Source organism: Schistocerca gregaria, chromosome 6 (assembly GCF_023897955.1).
Source record: "Schistocerca gregaria isolate iqSchGreg1 chromosome 6, iqSchGreg1.2, whole genome shotgun sequence".
Classification (NCBI taxonomy): Eukaryota; Metazoa; Arthropoda; class Insecta; order Orthoptera; family Acrididae; genus Schistocerca; species Schistocerca gregaria.
The window spans coordinates 273,904,979-273,929,697 of NC_064925.1; the positions used below are offsets into that span (position 1 = coordinate 273,904,979).

The following is a 24,719-nucleotide window of genomic DNA, read 5'->3' on the forward strand; positions in this document are numbered from 1 at the left end:
CTCAAACGAATTTCCTGACGTGTCGAGATCAGTGCTATACAACATTGTTTCTGAACACCTAAAGTTAGGAAACTGTGTTCCTGTTGGGTCCTGAAACTCCTAACAGAGGACCACAAAAACCAAAGATTTGAGTGTACGATGAGGCTCTTGACTCGTTATCACGAAGAAGGTGACGACTTCTTGAGTCAGATCGTAACTGGAGACTAAAGATTTTTGCATATCGCTCCCAAATCGAAGCAACAGACTGTGGAGTGGAGACACACACACTCGCCTGTAAAGGTGAAGGCAAAACAGACTCTGTCCCAGCACAAAATCATGGCGTCTGTGTTTTGAGAAAGGCATGGTGTTTTCATGCAATGAGGAACCACTATCAATGCAGAAGTATACTGCCAAACCATGAGATAGCTACGCAGAGCGATTCAAAACAAAAGACGCGGCATGCTGACAAAGGGAATTGCCCTTCTCTATGACAATGCAAGACCTCACACTGCAGGTCAGACCAGACAGTTTTGGCTTGGAAGTTTAGGACCACCCACCCTACAGTCCTAATCTTGCGCCGAGCGATTACCATCTGTTCCTCCACCTCAAACAACACCGCAGTGGCAGCCGTTACAATGATCACAACGACGTGAAAACGACCGTGAACTCATGGTTATCGGAGCAGATGGAAAGTTTTTATGAAGAGGGTATTTTAAAATTGGTTGAGAGGTATGATACATGTTTCAACAAACATGGCAATTGTGTAGAGCCGGCCGGGGTGGCCGAGCGGTTCTAGACGCGACAGTCTTGAACCGCGTGACAGCTACGGTCGCAGGTTCGAATCCTACCTCCGAGATGGATGTGTGTGATGTCCTTAGGTTAGTTAGGTTTAAGAAGTTTTAAGTTCTAGTGCTGAGAGCCATTTGAACCAACTGTGTAGGAAAATACACTGAAGTATGTACTTTCTGAAAATAAATTTACTTTTTCGTAATAACCTTTTGTTGTGTACTTATGTTCAAACGGACCTTACTTAAAAAACACACCTCGTATAATCGCGCCTATTTGTGAAGAAGAGGCAACCAGAGTGGCGTACCACTATTATTTCCATTCTATTACGATCTGCGACATTATATTGTGAGTAATCACCCTCAATCACAGAGAGTTTCAACTATTCAAAAGAAGGTCACTAGACTCGTGATGAGAGAACATCCCAGGCTTTACTGCAGGGATTTATTCTAACAGTTGGCAAGCGACACAGTGCTGTGGCATACACACTCTCTTGCCAGTTCTTTTGCTGTAAAAAAAAAAATAAAACATATTACTGATAGATGAGTGCACATTACCAACACGATACACAAAATAATCTAGAGAGAAAGAAGCTGCCTCAACATGAAACACAAAAAGGTACATTACTCAATCCTTAAGATTCATACACTGTTACATTACATTAATGTGACTACCTGCCAAAAGCCTGAATAACCACCTTTTTGCAGCGCAGACCAGGTTCCAGAAGGTACGAACAGTGGTGTGGAGCCTTGACAACTCGAGTGCCGTGGCCAGCTGCGATAGGTTTCTCGATTGAGGATCCATGGTGTGTACAGTTCGATCGAGGCAGTCCACAGATTCTCGATTGGGTTTAAATCCTGGAAGATTGGCAACAGGAGGAGTACGACAAACTCATTCAGGTGCTCTTCGAACCACACACGTACACTGTGAACTGTGTGACACTTTGCATTGTCCTGCTGGTAGATGCCATCTTGTCGAGGAAAAATGAACTGCGTGTACGGGTGGACATGGTCCCCAAGGGTAAATACGTACTTGTTGTTGTTGTTGTGGTCTTCATCCAGAGACTGGATTGATGCAGCTCTCCATACTACTCTATCTTGTGCAAGCTTCTTCATCTCCCAGTACCTACTGCAACCCACATCCTTCTGAATCTGTTTAGTGTATTCATCACTTGGTCACCCTCTACGATTTTTACCCTCCCCACTTCCCTCCAATATTAAACTGGTGAACCCTTGATGCCTCAGAATATGTCCTACCAAACGATCCCTTCTTCTAGTCAAGTTGTGCCACAAATTTCTCTTCTCTCCAATTCTATTCAATACGTCCTCATTAGTTACGTGATCTACCCATCTAATCTACAGCATTCTCCTGTAGCACCACATTTCGAAAATTCTATTCTCTTCTTGTGTAAACTATTTATCGTCCACGTTTCACTTCCATACATGGCCACACTCCATACAAATACTTTCAGAAACGACTTCCTGACACTTAAATTAATACTCATTGTTAACAAATTTCTCTTCTTCAGAAACGCTTTCCTTGCCATTGCCAGTCTACATTTTATATCCTCTCTACTTCGACCATCATCAGTTATTTTGCTCGCCAAATAGCAAAACTTCTCTACTACTTAAAGCGTCCCATTTCCTAATCTAATTCCTGCAGCATCACCCAACTTAATTCGACTATTTTCCATTATCCTCGTTTTGCTTTTGTTGATGTTCATCTTATACCCTCCTTTCAAGACACTGTCCATTCCGTTCAACTGCTCTTCCAAGTCCTTTGCTGTCTCTGACAGAATTACAATGTCATCGGTGAAACTCAAAGTTTTTATTTCTTCTCCCTGGATTTTAATATCTACTCCGAATTTTTCTTTTGTTTCCTGTACTGCTTGCTCAATATACAGATTGAATAACATCGGGGAGAGACTACAACCCTGTCTTACTCCCTTCCCAACCACTGCTTCCCTTTCATGCCCCTTGACTCTTATAACTGCCATCTGGTTCCTGTACAAATTGTAAATAGCCTTTCGCTCCCTGCATTTTACCCCTGCCACCTTTAGAATTTGAAAGAGAGTATTCCAGTCAACATTGTCAATAGCTTTCTCCAAGTCTACAAATGCTAGAAACGTAGGTTTGCCTTTCCATAATCTATTTTCTAAGATAATTTGTAGGGTCCATATTGTCTCACGTGATCCAATATTTCTACGGAATCCAAACTGATCCTCTCCGAGGTCGGCTTCTACCAGTTTTTTCATTCGTCTGTAGAGAATTCGTGTTAGTATTTTGCAGCCATGGCTTATGAAACTGATAGTTCAGTAATTTTCACATCTGTCAACACTTGATTTCTTTGGGATTAGAATCATTATATTCTTCTTAAAGTCTGAGGGTATTTCGCCTGTCTCATACATCTTGCTCACCAGATGGTAGAGTTTAGTCAGGGCTGGCTCTCCCAAGGCTGTCAGTAGTTCCAATGGAACGTTGTTTACTCCCGGGGCCTTGTTTCGGCTTAGGTCTTTCAGTGCCCTGTCAAACTCTTCATGCAGTATCATATCTCCCATTTCATCTTCATCTACACCCTCTTCCATTTCCATAATATTGTCCTCAAGAACATCGCTCTTGTATAGACTTTCTATATACTCCTTCCACCTCTCTGCTTTCCCTTCTTTGCTTGGAACTGGATTTCCATCTGAACTCTTGATATGTGTACTTTATTGATTCATTGTGTCTTTCAGAATGGTGAGACTACCCAGGAAATGCCACAAAAATTTTCCCACACCGTAACACTCCTTCCTGCGACGTGGACCCTTCCGATGATTGTTGCAGGGTTTTTGCACTCAGACATTTCACGCCTTACGTGCCAACGGCCATCTGTTCGATGGAGTATAAAACATGAGTCATCTGAAAATGCTGGTGTTCGCTGATCAGTGGACGTCCAGTTTCGGTATTGGCGTACAAATTCCAGCCTTCGTCGCCGATGAATTGCAGTCAGCATTAGTGCATGAACCAGACGCCTGCTGCGGAGGTGCATATGCATCAACGGTCGTTGAGGAGACACTGTTATTAGATCGCCAGTACATCGTGGCGGTTAGTTGCTCAACAGTTGCACGTCTTTTCGCTCGTAGACACATCCGCAGCCGTCGTTCTACCCTGTATTTATGGTCCGTGGTGCAGATGGAGACGATAGTACAAACCAGACCGTGAACTCTAGACTGTCCAGTAAGATCTTCAAAGCAGCCAACAAGAGTAAAGCAAATGGATCCCTGTGGAGCAACTAAATAGATAAAAGCCTTGCAGAACATATTAGGCAAGACTAACAAGGGTGACTACCATTTAGCTATTGAAACCAGACCCTTCCTAACAACCGTTACGGGAGAAAGCCGCCATGAGATTAGGAAATGCTTTGAGGAAAATAAAGAAATGCTGGGCTAACAGCAAAGCTTAGAGTATTAAGAATGAAACAGCTAATACACTTAATCAGGAACACCAGAAGTGGCAGACAACTGTAGCACAGCAAAAACACAAGCACGGTGGTCCTCCACAGATGGCCTGAAAGCGTTGAAAAAAATAATACCAAGACAGTCCATGAAGGCACTTTTTGTAGTCAAAATACACAGTGTATCGAAATACAAAGCGGGACAAGTCTGTGGTTGGATACTGAAGTATGCTATCTGTTTGTCTCCGTCTCCGTACAGTCGTAGTAGAGTAGAAATGGGACCCTACTGCTTCACATTCAGATCTGATTGACATTAGATCGTCAATCGCCCGATATGGCTAAGTGGAGACGACGAGACGTGTATCCTGTGCAGTGGTTTATAAGTGTAGAAACATTGTGTCTGCTGCAGTTTTGAAGATGCACGCTAGACCTATGAACTGGAAGATCAAATTTTTGAATTACCTCCGTGTATATTATCTCCCACACGTCGTGAATCGCTTACTATCCCACCTTCGTAGTCGACCAACTCACGATTGAATGATAATTACACACCTATTCGTAGCATACTGGTACAGTAGCGGCGTACGCTGCATCTAGCTGAAACAATCCGGTGTCATCCGGATTGCGTTGGTCAAACAACTCTTCCCCATGACTTTCGGCCACTCAGGTTACCTATTATGAGGAACGCACATTTTGCATGTTTTGTCGACTTGTACAAATAATGCACGATCGCGTGGAACGTGTTATAATTGTGCTGGAGGTTCGCCTATATCGGGAAGCAGGTTGCAGTTTGCTGACTGTCCGCTCTCTCCGCCTTCCAGAACCGTTAAGCCGAGCGCCTGCCCCTCCCTGTGGCAGAGGTCGCCTTTCTCCGTCTCAGCGATCACAGCACCTACGCGGGTGACTCCTCTGTAGCCACGGGGATTGCATACATATTACCGAATCAACGAAGTTCTTTGCCGCCGGATACTAAGCGAGAAAGTAACGCGAGAAAAGGTCTAATGGCAGTTAATATAATAAGTTCAAAAATGTCCAAATGTGTGTGAAATCGTATGGGACTTAAACGCTAAGGTCATCAGTCCCTAAGCTTACACACTACTTAACCTAAATTATCCTAAGGACAAACACACACACCCATGCCCGAGGAAGGACTCGAACCTCCGCCGGGACCAGCCGCACAGTGCATGACTGCAGCGCCTGAGACCGCTCCGCTAATCCCGCGATATGCGAAATTGTTGAAGAGTCCAACGGGAGGACTAGAGGATGGTGGAAGTGGGAGGGTTATAGTTTGTTTCATCGCCAGCGCTGTTATTAGACATGTTGAGGACTGTGGATGACGTGATGAAATGATGCTTCGGAGAGAAACAAATTCATCTGTCTGTGTACTCGGGCTAGATTACAAATAAAAAACAAAGTATTACCACATACGTTTGTATCCAGAGAAGTAATGCGGAAGAATGTCGGGCCAAGATTACGGCATAATAGCGTAATTAAATAGTTTTCAAAAATGCACAGTCATCCTCCTTGGTGCTTACCTAGCTTGACCAGGCTCTAGATGTTTTGTTTAGTCTTTATACTTTTTTACGCGTGATTTATAATTCGCTGCAAAAGTTCTGCATAACATTGTTATCCCTGTGCGGTATCATTAAACGTCAGGCACTCTTTGTTCCTGTTACAGTTGTTGACATGCTTTAAGGTTCTCAATAGCTCCTCTAAATAAATGTTGCGGTAATTACTGATTTTCCCAGACATAGTATGTTGTTTGGATTGGTCGGTTAATGTATGTTTTGGCTCTACGAACTTCGTCGTAACTTTTTAGCAATTACGTCGAATGCGGTACAGTAAGTTGGAAACACTAGGAGACGATAAACCGATATCTGGACATTACGATGATTTATAGTTTCAACTCCTGAAGTTTTAATTTTTATTTATTTATTAATTTTTTTTACTTCTGGCAGGATCGGGCGTAGTTGAAAGCTAGTGAGTCTTCTTCGTGGATTTGGGCGTTATAAAAGGCGGTCCGCATCAGTCTCAGCATCTAACGAAATGCCGATTTAGTAACCCCCGTCCAATAAGCCTAGCACATTTTTGAACGAGTAAGTGCCTACGTTTTTTCATTTGTTTCTGAGCTCCTAATTTTCAATCACTAAAAACCGCCAGTTCTGTCGGCGCCGACAATAGTGCCATTGTTGCATCCCGTATTATTTTCACCAATACGACAGTGACTATACCGTTATGTTATCGTGTGAATACTGAAAGAATGACTTCACAGTTTTACTCATTATGATTCTTAAAATATTAAAGAGAAAAATATCAGCCATTAGTAAAAAAAATAGTGGTTTATTATAATGTATTCAGTTTGTTAGAATGAACATTTGCGATTAAATAAAAACCACGACTTTATTTATGCGTCGTCCGTAAGCTCTACCTACCTTATGACAGCTTAAGAGTATCCGAAGCGTCATATAATTTTATGGACAGGCAGGTTACAGGTTACAGGTTCGATTCCATTTATCATTTTAAAACATATTGAAGCATAATTACAGTGAATCTAAATATAGGATCGTATTAATAAACTACAATAAAAGGGTTTATTTACATGACACGTAGTTTTTGTAACCATCTTACAATTATGCCCCAGATTTAGTTACTGTACAAGTATTTGTAATGCATGTAATTTTTTTATCGGATATACTTTTAATCTATTTCTCAAGAGCGTAATTTCTTTTCTTTCCTTTACTGAGTAAGGCAGATTATTAGAAAAAGCATCTGCACTTCCCATTATGTACCAGTTATCAGTCCGATATTTTGATGTTTTATATAGTAATTTTTCCCGTTTCGTGTTACTTGGTCATTTATCTTCTTATTAAGAATTAAATCAATCCCCCCCTCTCCCCCTTACCCTAATTCTCTTCTTCCAAGCATTGTTAAAACAGTCATCACTAGAAAGATTGTTTTCATGACATCCAGTTTGCATAATGTAGCAAAACACTTCCAAGGAAAAAAATATGGATTTTTGAGAGGTATATTCAAGCATGTTTGCATAATGTACCAAAACACTTAATTTTGAGAGGTATATCCAAGCATAATAATTTTGGACCATTCTCTCATGTCAGTTACAGCGAGAAATACATTTCACTGTATGATATTCTAACATACTGTTTCTTAAAAAAAAAAGTGCTTTTATGGAACGGTATTGAACTGACAGTTCTCTCTTTTTTTTATTTATTGGAAACAACAGATCCTTTCCATCTAGTTTTACCAGACATGTCTTCTTGCAGAGCACTTTCAATGAAATCTTTTTTAGTAGCTGTAGGGTTTTCATCTGCACTAAACTATCTTCAACTGACATATCAGAATTGACTGATATTCAGTGTTACATATTTTTATCACTTACTGTTATGTTCTGTGCAGTGACACAATATTCGCGACTAAATCATAGCTTTTAGACAAGTTTATTTCTGTACACAAAGAGTGCCAGATAAAATGTAATGGTCATAGCTCCCATAATGTTTTAGTATTGTGTGGAATATTTTGCTGTATCTTTTGTATATAATAGACAGATTAAAAAACATTACAGCTGCAGTTTTGTCACATTGTTGTTGTATGTGTCAGTCATTATGACTTATCAAAAAACATGTCTTGGTAATCACTGAACATCATTTTTGTCTGAGTTTGCAACACTGTCAGATGGAGTGGAATTTATTAAAAGGTGATGATTGTTTGCAAACTGTTTGGACTGTGATAACTTTTCTCATTAACATTTAATTACTTAATGTTTATTTACTAAAATCATCTGTTATTAACGTATGCTGACAATACCTTATATTCTGTGGTGTTATTAACAGGGAACCTGGGACTCTCGCATAGTACTCGAGGGCCCTGTACAAGATGCAGCGCCCTTTGGAGAGCCAGCCACACTACGACTGGTGGATGGACCCACAACTGCTGTAGGGAGGGTGCAGGCCAAGCATGGCAACACATGGCGATCTGTCTGCACAAATTCACGCAAGTAAGTGCCATAAGAAAGTCATTGTATGTATGTGTAGTGACAACCCCTTGTACATTGACACACTGACGGAGATTTTCAGTGCACATTTGTGTGAACAAGGAAGGGAGGAAGAAAGTGAGGACTTATTGCTGGGGGTAAGGGGCTAAGTGCACAGATGAACAATGGATGAGAGAAATAGAACCAGTGTCTCTGAAATACTTTTTTCTTAACTAAAATAAAAAGAGTGGAGGGTAGGAATAGTTATCAGTATTACATTAAATTGAACAGTGTTTTTTTTAAAAGCTGTCCACACCTTAGGTGGTTCTGCCAACAATGGTTGGATTTGAGTTTGGCAAACATAGAATTCCTTTACTTGAGGCTAGTCAGCTCAGCCAATGTTCTGTTACAATGTAGTTTTGTTGGGAGATGTTATAGTGGTCTTCAGTCTGAATACTGGTTTGATGTAAGTCCCCTCACTAGTCTACCCTGTGCAAGCCTCTTCATATTTGCAACCTACATTCATTTGAACCTCCTTACTGTGAAACTGTACTGTCTACTTGCTCACACCTCAGGACGTGTCTTAACAACTGATCTCTTCTTTTAGCCAAGTTGTCCCATAAATTCTTTTTCTCACCAATTTGATTCAGCACTGCTTCGTTAGTAATATGATCTGTGATCTACTGATTTAATTTTGAGTGGTATTCTTTAGTACTCTGTTCGCTTCTTGTTTGTACTGTTTAACGCTCATTTTTCACATCCACACCACAAGACTACACTCCATATAAATGCTAACAAAAAAGACTTCCTAACATTAAAAATTATATAAATTGTATTAGACATTAACAAACTTCTCTCACAAATATTTTTCTTGGTATTGCCAGTGTACATTTTATATTGTGTTTACTTTGGCCACCACCAGTTCCTTGTACAGCCAAATAGCAAATATTGTCTTCCAGTGTCCCATTTCATAATCTGATTCCCTCGGCATCATGTGATTCATTTTGGCTACATTCTGCATTCTGTTATCCTTATTTTACTTTTGTTGATGTTCATCTTATAACACCTTTTCAAAACAGTATCCAGTCTATTCATTGTATTTCATAGTTCTATATTGTGCTTGACAGGCTCACAGCGCCATTGAAAAATCGTAAAAATTTTATTCCTTTTCCCTGAATTTTAATTTCCTTTCTATATTTCTCTTTCTTTTTATTTACTGCTTGCTCAGTGTATGAAATGAATAAAATGGGGGATAGATACAACCTAGTTCTCAATTGCTACTTCCCTTTCGTGTCCTGTGACTGCAGTCTGGCTTCTGTACAAGTTGTAGACCATGTTACACTTCCTCTATTTCAATCCTGCTATCACTAGAATTTCAAAGAGTGTGTTACAGTCAACAAATCTTTTTATAAATGTAAGAATGTTATAAACGTAGGTTTGATTTTCTTTTGTATATTTCTAAGATTAGTTGTAGGATCAGTATTTCCACACATGTTCCTTTATTACTCTGAAATTCAAACTAATCTTCACATAAATTAGCTTCTATCAGCATTTCCGTACTGCTGTAAGTAATTTGCCATAGTATTTTGCAGTCATGCCTTATTAAGCTAATGATTTGGTAATATTTACACTTGTCAGCACCTTTCTTCTTTGGAACTGGAATTATTACATTCATGTTGGGAGTGTGTGGGTATTTTCCCTATCTGATATATTTTGCATACCAGGTGGAATAGCTTTGTCATTGTTGTCTTTCACGACGTCTCAGTAATTTGGAATGAATTTCATGTACTCCAGAGGCCTTGTTTTGGTTTAAGTCTTTCGGTACTGTGTTAAATTCTTCTCATAGTTTCATATCTCCCATATGGCCCAGAAAGTGGCAAACCTTCACTTCTCTTTATTATTAAAAACCACCTATAAATGCATTTGTCAAGTTCACTGTCTTTTCCTAGTTAAGTCCGTTTTCTGTCTGTTCTCACATCACTTTCAACTGTGTTTCCAAAATTTCTAAGTCTCTTCTCTTCTTTCACCCATGCCATGATTGTTCCTTCATTTTACCACAGTCATTGATTAACTTGCTTTAGATTTTCCATTCTTCACATGATCAATAATTTTAGTTTGTCACCGACAGAATAAGCTTACTGTTTCTGTGAAATAGTAACAAGTACACAGAAATCTAGAAAAAAGAATGAATAGTCTATCATCCACGTGACGGTTGTGCTCATTTCAACTGCTGCGAAGTACTGTTGCATAGTCCCTTTATTGATTGTGTCACAGTGTTAACCATGAGATATGCATCGAAGCTTCAACCATCCTGATGTGGCGATAAGACAAACCAAGTGTTGAATTTAATTAAATCCATTTATTTTTGTTATTGTTTAGAAAGCTTGGAGGTTGCAGCTGTACATTACACTGCAGAAAGGCAGAATGTAATAAGATCTTTTTCAAGTTCATAAAATATACTGACAGTGCAAAAGTCACTCTTAAATGATATTTTATTTTGAGGATGTATTTTATACCACATTATATTCAAATCTGTGGTATATCGAATCACAGTATATAGGTCTTCTACCGTACGTCAAATAATGATGAGATTCACCGTATCCAAGAAATGAGAGTTGCTTTAATTTTGACAGTTAAGACCACCTCCATGGCTGAAAGGTTAGTATGATTGATTATTGTTATGGAAGCCCCTATGTTTGATCCCCAATGGTCTCACTCTCAATTTCAGAATGACACAACGTATTCAGTTCTGCACATCTAGAGGTACTACAACAATAACAAATGTAACACATGGTGAGGAAACTTCAGAAATTTTTAGGTGTCCATATTGATGAGAATTTAAAATGCAAAATTTTTAGGTCTCCATATTGTTGAGAATTTAAAATGGAAGAAACACATTTGGGAACTATTTTCCGTATTTTAATGTCTTATAGAGTAATGTTTTGGGGTAACTCCTCTTTAAGAAAGAAATATTTATTGTTAAAAGCATGCTGTAGGAATAATATGTGGGCTCACTCACAGTCATCTTGTAGACATCTGTGTTTAAGAAGTTTGTAATTATACCTACTGTGTCAAATTATATATTTTAGTCCCTTATGAAGTCATTGTGAATAATCCATTGTAATGAATAATGATGCACACAATGACAATACCAGAAGAAAAAATGGCGTTCATTACTCCACCTTATGCTTGTATTGAGCACAAAAATGGGTGCCCAATGCTGCCACCAAAATTTTTCATCACTTACCCAGTGATATAAAATGACCAACAGACAACAAGTTAAATTTGAAAACAAACTGGAAAAGGTTTCCCCGTGACTACTCCTTCTGTACTGTTGTAGAATTTCTGTTTTTGTAATATGTTAAAGGTAGTGACCAGCAACTAGTAACTTGGACTGACATTAAAAAAATAAAAAAAAAATAAAAATAAAAAATTAAAAAAATAGTCGGCGAGCATGTAGCCAAATTTGTGTATGAATATGTGATGTGAATGGAACTGCAGGTAATTGATTCCTGTCAGTAAAACAGGGAGCAATGATGCATTTCTTCAAATGACACACCACTCATTTAGAGACCAAGCAATTGCTTATTGACCTCTCCTAGGCAGTGTAGATTTTCAGCTGGCCAGTAGTTCTTGTTGTGAAGATTCATTTTTCCATAGTTTTTAAATGATACTTCATCTGCAAACAAAATCCTCTATAGCAATACCACATAACTTCGCAGGTTTTGTAGACAACATTCAAAGACTTTAATTTACTTATTTGAATAAATTAATTATTTATTCTAATTGAAAGTCTTTGAATGTTGTCTACAGAATGTGAAAAGTTATGCTACATTTTTAAGCAAGATTGTCACAGATGAAATATCATTTTCAAATCATTGACAAATCATTCTTTACAATATAAGGAAAAGGATAGACTGATACTCACCATAAAGATGCACAATGAGTTGCAGACAGGCACAATAAAAAAGACTGTTACACATTTAGCTTTCAGCCAAAGCCTTCTTCAGAAAAGGAAACACACATGCGCGCACACACACACACACACACACACACACACACACACACACACACACACACATATACACACATATATATATATATACAATCAAGCGCTCCTCATGACCACATGGCTACTGTTTCCGGCAGCTCAGACCAGTCCGAGTGCTAGAGACTGCATTTGTGTGTGTGTTAGGCGTGCTTGCTTGTGTGAGTGAATGTGTGTGTGTTTTCTTTTCTGAAGAAGACTTTCATTGAAAGCTAAATGTGTAGCAATCTTTTCATTGTGCCTGTCTGCAACTCAGCATGTCTTCTTCAAGGTGAATAGCAGTCTATCCTTTTTCTTATATTTTTGAAATTCCAACCTGGAGTTTTCATTTTTTGACAAATCAAGCTTTTCAGTCTGCAGTAATGGTTAGTGGAAAACCGATGCTGGCTGAGAGAACACAATAAACAACAATCTTGGCCCATAAGCAAGTAGTCAGGCTCCATGTTTAATTGATGGGACTCAAGTACTGTAACGGATTTTGAAAGTAGTTGCCATGAAACTGTTGATTGAGTGAAATGTGGAAAATATGAAATGCATTGGACTGTAGTATCTGTAGAACACTTTTTTGGCTGATTTCACTCACACATTCAAGCTGCCATGTCATAATGCATAGATTGTGTGTAATGCTGCTAAAATGTTGCATTGATAAATAATTCAGTCTCCGGCAATCTCTAATGGTTTGGTGACAAGAGAAGCAGTGAAAAACTGGATTGCACACCTTCCTTTTCTCTTATTACAATTGACTTGCTTGAAATGTTCAGCCGATCCTCTTCTCTGGATACATGGCTGCGTCGATTTCCATAACTTCTTCTCCAAAGAAATAATGCTGGTTAGAGGGATTAAAAAAGAACTCTCTCTCTCTCTCTCTCTCTCTCTCTCTCTCTCTCTCTCTCTCTCTCTCAGCTCTTGAAATAATTAGGTACTCTCTTAGTACTTTCGTTTCAGTTCTGGTATATTTCCATTTCCACAAGTGTCACATAAGTATACAAATTCTTGCAAGTCAATTGCGTCTTTAATCATAAGATAGAATTAAGTATATTTACCATGTGGTGAGTGTAATAATCCCCAGAAATTCAAAGACAGTTCTTGCATTTAGCAAGTCTAACACCCAAATTAAGAGTTCTAGTCAAATCATATTTCATTTGTTCATAACAATTACAATCATTACACCATCAAAGAATAACGCATGCTTGCTCCTTGTACGTCACATACAGCTTCTATGTCGTCAGTGGCAAACACTTGTTAGTGCTGATCGACCGCTATGATTGCAGTATTCTCCTGATTCACGTCTATCCTGCACACACAAAAACCAGTGGCGTGGTAGACACATCTCCACTCTCCCACATTCATACTTAAAATATCAAGCGTTCGATATGCTGGAAGACCGAGTGTCTCTAGAATATACCCCTAAATTCTCAAGGCACTACATATCCCACCCCTTAGCTTGAACATGCAATATTTTATACATATTCATTATGTACATTAATATTTCCCATAACGCTAATTCACATTTTAATCAGTATTCATTACATATCTTCTAGTAAATGTGTGCTTAATATCTAGATCCATGGGACCCGGGCGGAGTCACATCTGTCTCCCAGGGACATTAATGTTCTGTGTTAATGGGTGGAGTGACGACCGTCGGATCTCTAGTTGTTTTCCGTATTTCTTCTGTGCTATTTTTTCCTGCACCAAATTCCCTTCAAATCTTAAACTATTCTATAATCTATTCTTGAATTCTTAAACTATCCAATAATTTTAGTATGTAGAAAACCAGATATGATGGTAAAGTAGAAAACTTAAGAGAATCACAGATGAACAGTAATCTCTAGACATGAAATGAAACGAATAAAATATTATTTGAGAGAAAGGTATAATATGATGAAACTATTTAAAATGAGTGATGTCTAGACGACATAAACTGAACAGAGTGTTTTATATGTGTATAAAGTATAGTGTAAATTGATTAACTGAACACCTATTTGATTGTATTGTATAATTTTCTATTTTTATAGAACATTTTATACCTTTTATGAGATGTGATGTAAAGGAGAGGGTTTTTATTAGTTTTGGAAGGGGTGGGTAGTGTAAGTACAAACATGGCAAACACGGAACACAGAACACACACCATACCTTCCACACAACCCTCGCGAACAAGTGTGGCTGATTCTTCACCATTTGCCCTTCCATAGGAGTTGCTAAGATTTTCTTCAGGGACTTCAGAGTTGAAGATGAGAATGTCTGTTCTGTAGGAGACGTTTAACACCATACCTCCTCCAGCTTCTCACTGAAGTACCAGCGAAGTAGGGGCCCTCCTGTCATCAAAACAATTACCACTTTACTAGGTAACACAACATCCGGTAAAGTTATTCTGTTTTCTACTCTGTCATGGAACAGTTTGAATTCTTCGCACAAGTCGTCTATAACATTGCTATTATCATTAAGTTTGAAAAAAAGCAAGAGTCAAAACGTTTCCAGAGATTGTCCTCACGGCAACTTTTCGATCGATTATTTCCTCTACCTGTTCCTCCATATTACTTATATTTACTATGTCTGAAGTGGCTAGTTTCTCTTTAACATTTCGTTCCACGTCATCTACTCGAATGCTCATGCCTGCAATTTGCAATTGGACCATAAGTATTAATCTATCCTGTTAGTCCTAACTCTCTTTTAAGGTGTGCAACCTTTGTTTTGGAGCATCGAATGTAACATTGCATACACTTGGAAATGATGCTAACTTTTCGCTAAATTCAATTTCTACATTTTTACAATTATCTTCAATATCAAATTCTAGTTTTTTAGCTAAGTTCTGAAATTGGTTATTCTGTATGTGACTAAAGTCAGTGAACAGTTGTTTTACATGGATAGTCAAGGAATTACTTAATTCATTCTTTAAATCTAATTGCAAACTCTCCACTTTATCATTTAAGGCATTGAACGTAGCATTTAAAAGCTCAGCCTGTGCTTCTACTTTTTTACTTAAAGTAGCATTTAGTTCCTTTCTTGTAGAAGTATTTTGAGCAGTAAATTCTTTACTTTGTAAATCTAATCTAGAATTTAATTGTAAACTCTGACCTTCTAGATTTTCACTTGAAGTAGTAATTTCAGTGTTTACAGCTGCTGAACCTGGCCACTGGGCATTAATTAAATTCACTATTTCAGACAAGTCTGGCATTTCCCTAGTCACTTTAATAACTGTGGCTGGATCTGCTAGTTGCTTTTCTTTATTCATATTCTTTATACTTTTAGATCTCATGATCATTAACCCTTTAACTGCTCTGGACGTGTGCGTTAACATGTCCAGAGCAGTTAAAGGGTTTAAAAAATTCACCTGTGAGTGTAATAACTATACTAAAAGTCTATTATTAAACAGTGTCCTTAACTTTACATTCAAATAATTATTGTGTTTTGCTCACCTGGCGTAGAGTCTTAGGCTGCGTTGGTGAGCAGGTGTGGAATCGGCACTGGTGAACAGCACGGGCGCTGGCAGCGTCGAAGGTTAGTTTCAGTGTCAGATTTGTAGTCAGCACCGGCGAGCAGCAGGTGGTGCTGTTGGCGTCAATTGCTGGTTACTGCGTCCACGCCCCCGCGATGTGTTTCAGGGCTGCTTACTCTCCACACTGGATCCTCCTTGTCGAATAGATGTCATCATAACTCTTCTTAGTCTAAACTGTTGAGGTTTTCCTTACTTCTTCTTTTGTCGGGTATTCATCAACTTTCACCCTTTTTGCCGTTTATGCAGACTCCAACTCTGCTAAACAATTTCTCTGTCTTGTTACTATTGGTTGCTATGGCAGCTCACAACATCATCTTGTCGTGATTTAAAATTCCCCTTTTTTTGAGTCCTGATCACGTCACTTGCCATGTTCTAACAGTTTGGTGACTAGAGAAGTGGTGTAAAACTGGATTGCGCACTTTCCTTTACTATTGACTTACTTGAAATGTTCAGCTGATCCTCTTCTTTGGATACAAGGCTGTGTTGATCTCCACAACTTCTTTCCAAAGAAATAATGCTGGTTAGAGGCATTAAAAGAAAATTCTCTCTCTCTCTCTCTCTCTCTCTCTGCTCTGAAATATCTAGGTACTTCCATAATACTCTCAGTTCAGTTCTGGTATATTCTCTCTCTCTCTCTCTCTCTCTCTCTCTCTCTCTCTCTCTCTCTCTGCTCTGAAATATCTAGGTACTTCCATAATACTCTCAGTTCAGTTCTGGTATATTTCCATTTCCACAAGTCTCACATAAGTATAAAAATTCTTGCAACCCAATTGCGTCTTTAACTGTCAGATACAGTTAAGTATATTTACAATGCAGTGGGTTTAATAATCACCAGAAATCCAAAGACAGTTCTTGCTTCTAGCAGATCTAACACCCAAATTAAGAGTCCTAGTTAAATCATATTTCATTTGTTCAAAACAATTACAATCATTACACCGTCAAAGAATAACACTTGCTTGCTCCTTGTACGTCATATACAGCTTCTATGGCACGAGTGGCAAACACTTGTCTGCGCCGATCGACCACCACGATTGCAGTATTCTCCCGTCCACCCTGCACACATCTCCACCCTCCCACACTCGAACTCAAAATATTGAGTGTTTGAGATGGTGGAAGACCGAGTGTCTGTAGAATTTACGCCTAAATTCTCGAGGCACTACAAATCGGACTGGTCTGAGCTGCGGGAAACAGTAGTTATGTGGTCATGAGTTGTGCTTGCTTGTGTGAATGAATGTGTGTTTCCTTTTCTGAAAATTGCTTTGGCTGAAAGCTAAATGTGTAACAGTCTTTTTCATTGTGCCTGTCTGCAACTGTTGCTGTTCTTTTTTGCTAGCGTATTTTGTTCTTCACACTTCTAGTTTCATCAATTTTTTAAATAGTATTTGCAAAAGCTGAAGGCTTCTTCCAACAGGGTTACTTTCAACATACAACTGTGCTGCTGCTCTAATAATTTCTTAACATCCATCATTTAATAAATAATAATAATATTAATAATAATAATCTTTTGTCAACTCTTATACACAGTGTGAAAGTGAGGATAGTTTCACTTGGAGGTCACAGAATACAGACTGAAACGTGTCAGGCATACAAGTGAACATACAAACTGAATCTGAGTTATGTGTTCTCTTGCAATGGCCTCTTCTCTGGTTTACTGGTTGTGGTGCTGTTATCTTGTTACTATTTGATCAAGTTCCACTCACATTATGCCACTGAAGTCCAGTTTGAAGACTCTTTCCAATATAACATCAAAAATAGAAAAAAATTGCCACATTGTCTACTACAGTTGGATATATTTACTAATTCTTGATATGTTTGGGATGGCTTGTCCTAGCTGCCTCGCCTGCGTAAGGTGTAATGGCACTAGCACATTAACCTTTATTAAAACTATTTACAGTAGTGGCCAAAATATTGATCAACATAATTACATGATAACTTGACTACATACCTGGAAAAGTTTACTGATGATTCTAAAAATTCTACTTGTGTAATGTTAAAATCAGAGGCTTCAGATGACACATGTAGGTGCGCGGTCTGTCACTTTTCATATGTAACTCATCTTTTGATTTGTGATATAATTAAAATGACCGTCTGTTTTCTAATTAGCTGGACAGCGGCAGATGTATCAGTTGCATGTCGACAACTGGGATTTAGTGACGGAGGTGCTTGGTGGAGATGGATGGAATCAGAGCCAAGCTGGCTGCTGGGCCCTAGACCGAGGATGTTACTCGAGCAGCCTATGTGCTCGGGCACTGAGACACAGCTGCAAGACTGTGCTGGCTGGGCACAGCGGCGCGTTGGTGCTGGAACGTGTGGTGAGTTGCGTACTAGTGTTTGAAATTAATTTAGGACTCACTACCAATATGGCACTTTAGAAATGGTATTAATGCCTTTGAACAGAATGTCTGGAATAGCCATCTGAAGATGTACTTTTCGAATATAAAAATGATTATGATGACATTTAAACAAACCATTAAAATTTCATTCTGGTTATTTGCTGTTTCTAAGTAATAATTTTTATACTTGTATGCAGCCACATTTATTTCTGTATGTCTGTTTTTGATAAGATAGGCCAAAATTGCATTCCAGACTGGGCTCATAGCCGGCGTTTACTTTTTGCAGGCAGTGTGCTTCGAAGTGCACAACCCAGCTACACCTTAGGGACTGATTCAAACCTTCAGCTTTCCACAAACAATTCTCCATTCCTTTAGAACACCAATGGAATCTCTGACATGATGATATGGGACTAGCATCTCCAAGAGAATAAATGCAACATGCATTGTGGTTTCTCATTGGACTCTGGGTTTTACTGATATTTAATCCTTTTACTCTTGTTTGAAACAATCTTTATGCTGATTATATGTGTCAGGTTGATACTCTGCACTGGCCTGAGACTAGAATATGGATACCTGACTTTTGCAGGCAGTGTACTATCTGTTGTGCTACCTAGACCCGATTTGCATCAGGATTTTCCACATTCATTCCTTCCTGCATGGAGACTGTGCCACAGTGTGCCAAGACTAATATATATGGCCAAATGTGTACAATATGTAAACTGATCTGTCCACAGAAGTGGATGACCATTGATGCTTTTTCTTCTGATTGAAACCAACTCACTAACTTTTTTTGGGATTATGTGGTGCCTCATGTAGTGTGTGGGAGCTGTTAAGAGAGGATGAATCTCTGTATGTTTTAACCCATTCTGTTCAAGTGTGTGATCTGTTCACATTACTTAATTGTAGACTGCAATAATTATTTTCTCAGCAGCACGATTTCCATTGTTCAGTGCAACAAGTAGTAAGATAGGTAGAGCCCTAAATCTGTAAGGAATCCAGCATGTCTTCTGGCCACCCAGAAAACTAAAGAAACCCTATGATGAGGGAAGCAGTTGAAATTAGACTACATGAAAACAACTTCAATAGAGACACTGGCTATGCACTTAGCAAGCACGGAAGTATGCAGTTGATAAAGAAAGAGCATAGAGGAAGACTTCTCCCAGTTTACCACTGTATGCGAGGGATGGTGCTGCAGATAATGCTGGATAAAAAATTCAGACAAAATCTATGGATGTAGAAGGCACCGCCTCAGTATGTGTCCTTTTCATGTAATTGTCATGAAATAATCCTGCCAATCATATGCCATACTCTCGGCAGAAAAGTGAGAGCCTTGCCAGTTTTATAATAGACAGACTAGCTCCTGAAAATGAAGATGGTGGCAATCATTGGAAACTTGAGATTTTATCTGAGTTTGGCGCGGCAGGTAAATCAAGGACTTTTTATGCAAGGACTCTGTCACAAAAGACTTGCCAGTAAACAGTATTGTTGCACTGTAATGTTGATGACCTTTGTGATACTGATTTAGAAGGCTTGTTAATTTATTGATTCAAGTAGCCTATCTATGTTTTATTCTGTTGTGAAAAAGCGCCAATATTGTCAACAAATGAGTGCACAAACTGTAAAAAGATGTTGTTCCTAACATTTTATGTTTCTTGAGTTTCAGAATATGTTAACGCACCAAATGTGAAATTATTAACGATATTGAAAGCTCCTGTAATTTGATTAATATTGCCATTTATCACTTTAGGGTTCATGTGTGACTCGGTATGTACACAAACACCAAAAACCAGCTTTGTAGAAGTATTGAATCTGTTGCAAATGTCTCAGTGAACTTTTCCATAGTTAAAAATGTAATATTTATTCTCACATGCATTACTGCTTTAGCTTATATGTTTATGAAGAGTCCTAGTGGTTCATAAATGTTCCTAAGAGTTCTCGGAAGGCAGTAACAAGAAAAGTCACTTTATTTTAATCGAAGGAAAATATGCACTACGAGATTTTTTTAGTATGTAAATCTACAATTTCACTTGACTTAATTCTTGGCTTGATAGATTGATAATATCAGTTTGACGTCATTTTCAGATTTTCATCCGGACCTAGCAATAAGCTGTTCACCAGTGCTTGACCCAGCTGTAGTAACACAACACTGGGAAGGGCTGCACTTTGAATATGCCCTTGCCTCAAGAGTACTCACCCAGGAGAATACATTATATGTAATGCGATCTTCGTCACAGCTGTCATATGTTGATATCAGGTTTGTATTTATAAATGTATCGTGTCTTGAATTTTGTGGATGACGGGGTTAAAGAGGTGAAGCCAAATCTCAGTTTATGCACTTTATTTGCTTTTGAAGATAATTTGTAAATTGAAATGCTTGTAGAGAGATCCTGATTTTCCCCTAAGAATTGTTGTAAAGTGAATTACAATAAGACCATGATAGTCTGGCACCCAATAATCCAGCAGACCTGATAGTCTGACACATTTAAGAAAATTTTCCATATTTTTAGCTCCGTGTTGTTGCCAGTATGGTAGGACATCTTTGAGAACATTGGAACCATTTGGTTTTGTGCTTCATTAGTAACAAATTTATGTCTTACTGAGTAATTATATTCTCTACAAGGTATGCCAGTTGTATTGTTAGCTTTGAGCTAGTATCAATGATTCTTCATTCACTAAATCTAAATATGTAATACTTATATTTGCATCAGTACTGAGCAGTTTTTATTAAAGATATTGTACTGTATCAATATTGAGCAGTTTTAACATTGAAGACCGTGTTTTCATGGGTACAGTTACTTTGATCTATGTGAAAAATACAATATTACACAGGGTCTGGAGAAAACTGTGGCCTAAACCGGTCAAAGAAGCTGAGATCGGAAACATTGCAAATGGTGATGAGTCAACAAATGATTGTTATGTAATTACAGGAGTGATAAATTCTGCATAGGAATTAAGTGCATTTTCAGCAGAAGAAGTTGATGAATGGATTGACATTGACACAACTTTAGCTGTTGAAGGAGAACTGACTGATGATGTGATACTACAAAGTGTTCGTAACCCATAGGAGGCATCATAAACTCAGAGTGATGAAGAAGAAACGCCTACAGTTCACATCTCTTGGGCTGAGGCTTCAGAAGCCTTAAACAGTTTTTTGAAATTTATTTGGAGTACCCATCACACAAAATAATTTTTGTCAAAAAAGAGTTGAATCTAAGAAACAAGTTAGCATTTCTGGTGGCTTCCTGACAAATTAAATTTCAGCTAAACCATCAGTGATGATACCGATCCAACATATTTCACACCCTGGTCTTTCGAAGTCAGTGATGCTTATTTTGTTGTGGAACTGTTGTACAAAAAATTATTTATGTATATTGAACTTTTTTAATACTTTGATCCTTAAACTGATGTAATGCAGCAGTACAACATTCAGTTTTGTTTTTACAGAAAAGTAATACATACTTTTGATTTTTTTATACTGTAATCTCTCCTGTTGTCTTTAACAAATAACCGTTACTTGTTTTTGTACATTAAAACTATTGATTTTGCTTATATTCCTTTTTAAAGATGGTTTTCAAAATCAGAAAATAAGGAAGAGACAGCCACTCACGTGTATCAGATCAATGTATGGACCACAGAAACACGCAACAGAAAACATCATTCTCACAAGCTTTCTAGTACTAGCTCTTTTTTGTAGCAGTAGTACACAAATTCACACAGACAATCACAAAGACACACATACATGCATTCCCATGATTACAGCATATTTGATACTCTGTAACTGACAGGTCCCCGAGCATGCTGGATTGTCAAGGTCCTACTGTAATACCATTTATTATCTAAATTTTTACAGCAGTATTATGTGTGTACGTTGTTGATGTGAAGTCTGTGGAAACTATTTAATCCAAGAAGAAATATAATCACAACAAAAAAGCAGGTTAAATTCAGGTATTTTTGCCGTGGCTTTAACAGGACAACCAGCAAATTGCCAATATTGTAGAAGATATTTTGCTTCAACAAATGTCCTCCTACTCAACAGAGATTGTCCTCCTACTCAACAGAGATTGCATTTGAAACCAACAATGTAGGACAGTTATGAAACTTCCTGGCAGATTAAAACTGTGTGCCGGACTGAGACACTAACTCGAGACCTTTGCCAAGGTACTGGCAGAAGTGAAGCTGTGAGGACAGGGCATGAGTCGTGCTTGGGTAGCTCAGTTGATAGAGCACTTGCCCGCAAAAGGCAAAGGTCCCGAGTTCGAGTCTCGGTCTGACACACAGTTTTAATCTTCCAGGAAGTTTCATATCAGCACACACTCCGCTGCAGAGTGAAAATCTCATTCTAGGACAGTCATCACCATTTTTAAGTGAAAGGCATTGATAATGATGATGATGGTGTGCATGTTTTATTGGAAGTGCAAGGTGGAGGTGAAGTGAACTATTGTTTGGAAGGGGCTTCTTTACCCCTTTTACTGCCTCTTGGCACAACTGAGCTGATGTTTCACTTAAAAGTAGCACAACTTTTTCTTCTTCTCCCATATTTTTTGTGATTGAAATTATTTCTAAAGTGACATGTGGCAAATCATTCATACTTATTTTGCGGTGGCTTGCTACTACTGTATTAGGATGATATCATTCTATGAAACTTTGCATTTCTACTTGTTTGCACAGAATGAAGAAGGAGGAATATCTTCTTTCCATTCCACTTCATCTGAAAACATTCCTTTCACATTTATCTTCTTGTAACTACTTTAGAATATTTGTTGTCAGCACCTGCAAAGTCTATACTCCACCAACTTCTAGAAACCATTTCCACCAAATCAGTTTATGGTTCTGTAAGTAATTTGTTTCCTTTCACATTTATCTTCTTGTAACTACTTTAGAATATTTGTTGTCAGCACCTGCAAAGTCTATACTCCACCAACTTCTAGAAACCATTTCCACCAAATCAGTTTATGGTTCTGTAAGTAATTTGTTCATCTTCATCAGTGAAGTAAAGCCACTGATTGTTAATTCTCTTTAAAAGATTACTTTACAACACCTCTAAAAAGTACATTAGTGTAAAACTTTCTAAATCTTAAAATTAATTGCTGATCCATGGGCTTTGATGAATGGGGAATCGCTCTGGATACACATTTCAAAGACTGAAAATATATACTATATCTCCCTTCTGTTTTAAAAGCCTTTCTTCACCCAATGAAAAAGCAGCTAGAGATTTTAACATACAGATGTTCCATCCACAATTACAGATCAAGGAACATAAATAATATGATTTAGAATATACTTGATTGAGTAAGTCTGAAAATAGTTTTATATTAAAAACAAAGATTCCAAGACTTACCAAGTGGGAAAGCGCCGGCAGACAGGCACAATGAACAAAACACACAAACACACACACACACACACACAGAATTACTAGCTTTCGCAACCGATGGTTGCTTCTTCAGGAAGGAGAGGGAAAGACGAAAGGATGTGGGTTTTAAGGTAGAGGGTAAGGAGTCATTCCAATCCCGGGAGCGGAAAGACTTCCCTTAGGGGAAAAAAAGGGACAGGTGTACACTCGCACACACACACATATCCATCCGCACATATTTGTCTGCTTGTGTCTGTGTATGTGCGGATGGATATGTGTGTGTGTGCGAGTGTACACCTGTCCCTTTTTTTCCCCTAAGGGAAGTCTTTCCGCTCCCGGGATTGGAATGACTCTTTACCCTCTCCCTTAAAACCCACATCCTTTCGTCTTTCCCTCTCCTTCCTGAAGAAGCAACCATCGGTTGCGAAAGCTAGTAATTCTTTGTGTGTGTGTTTGTGTGTTTTGTTCATTGTGCCTGTCTGCCGGCGCTTTCCCGCTTGGTAAGTCTTGGAATCTTTGTTTTTAATATATTTTTCCCATGTGGAAGTTTCTTTCTATTTTATGAAAATAGTTTTAGGTATACTTGCATAATAAACTAACTGGCAGTAAGAGATCAACCATACAGTTCATTTGAGAAGTACCTACAAAACACATTAATCAACAGCTGTCTTTGTGAGGTAGAAAAATCCTACTAGCATGGTATCCTAAACCTAATATATTCTTTTTAAAGTAAAATCTGAATGTAATGTGTAATTCTTAAGGTAAAATCTTCTTATAGTATAAATTTTTCAGTGCAGTTATCAATGCCCATACCATGTCCATGACCATTTGTTGATGAATAATTTGCGACAAAAGAGAAATGCCGTTAGGAAAATGTAAATTCACTGTGAAAATATCTTAACTCCTATATCAGCTTGTCTGCTGAGAAGAGGTCTCAGGTAATTATTAATTGTGAAAAGGCACTTAAGGTACAAAATGCTTTCTTCCGAGTATCAATTCACATTACTCAAGTCTTAGTATTAGTTTTTGAAAAAATTGTTATTTTCTCCTTGTCATCCTGGTTTTCTTAACTGTATTTGTATATTTTGTATATGGAATGAGTACTAGTCCACATTCATAACTGAACAATTGATGTCTCATATTTTACTATGTGTGGCCCAATTCAAGGTGGTAGAACTTGCCTTCTTCCGACCTTTGAACCAAATTATGTAGCCAATTGTAGAGTAATTTGTTGGTGGTTTGCAGGGAGTGGAGGTAGATGTAGATCACTGTGCAGCTTCAAACTCCCCTTCTTTTAATATATCAGT

General features: G+C 38.2%; 1 protein-coding gene across 1 annotated transcript in view; it reads left to right on the forward strand.

Annotated features, from left to right (window-relative positions):
• The window catches only part of LOC126279060 (protein bark beetle), a 313,877-nt gene that overhangs the window by 130,377 nt on the left and 158,781 nt on the right, over nt 1-24,719 (forward strand). Inside the window, exons 2-4 of the mRNA XM_049979491.1 lie at nt 8,046-8,209; nt 17,833-18,041; nt 20,145-20,316. Coding sequence (XP_049835448.1) covers nt 8,046-8,209; nt 17,833-18,041; nt 20,145-20,316 — 545 coding nt within the window. The remainder of the gene's footprint in view (nt 1-8,045; nt 8,210-17,832; nt 18,042-20,144; nt 20,317-24,719) is intronic.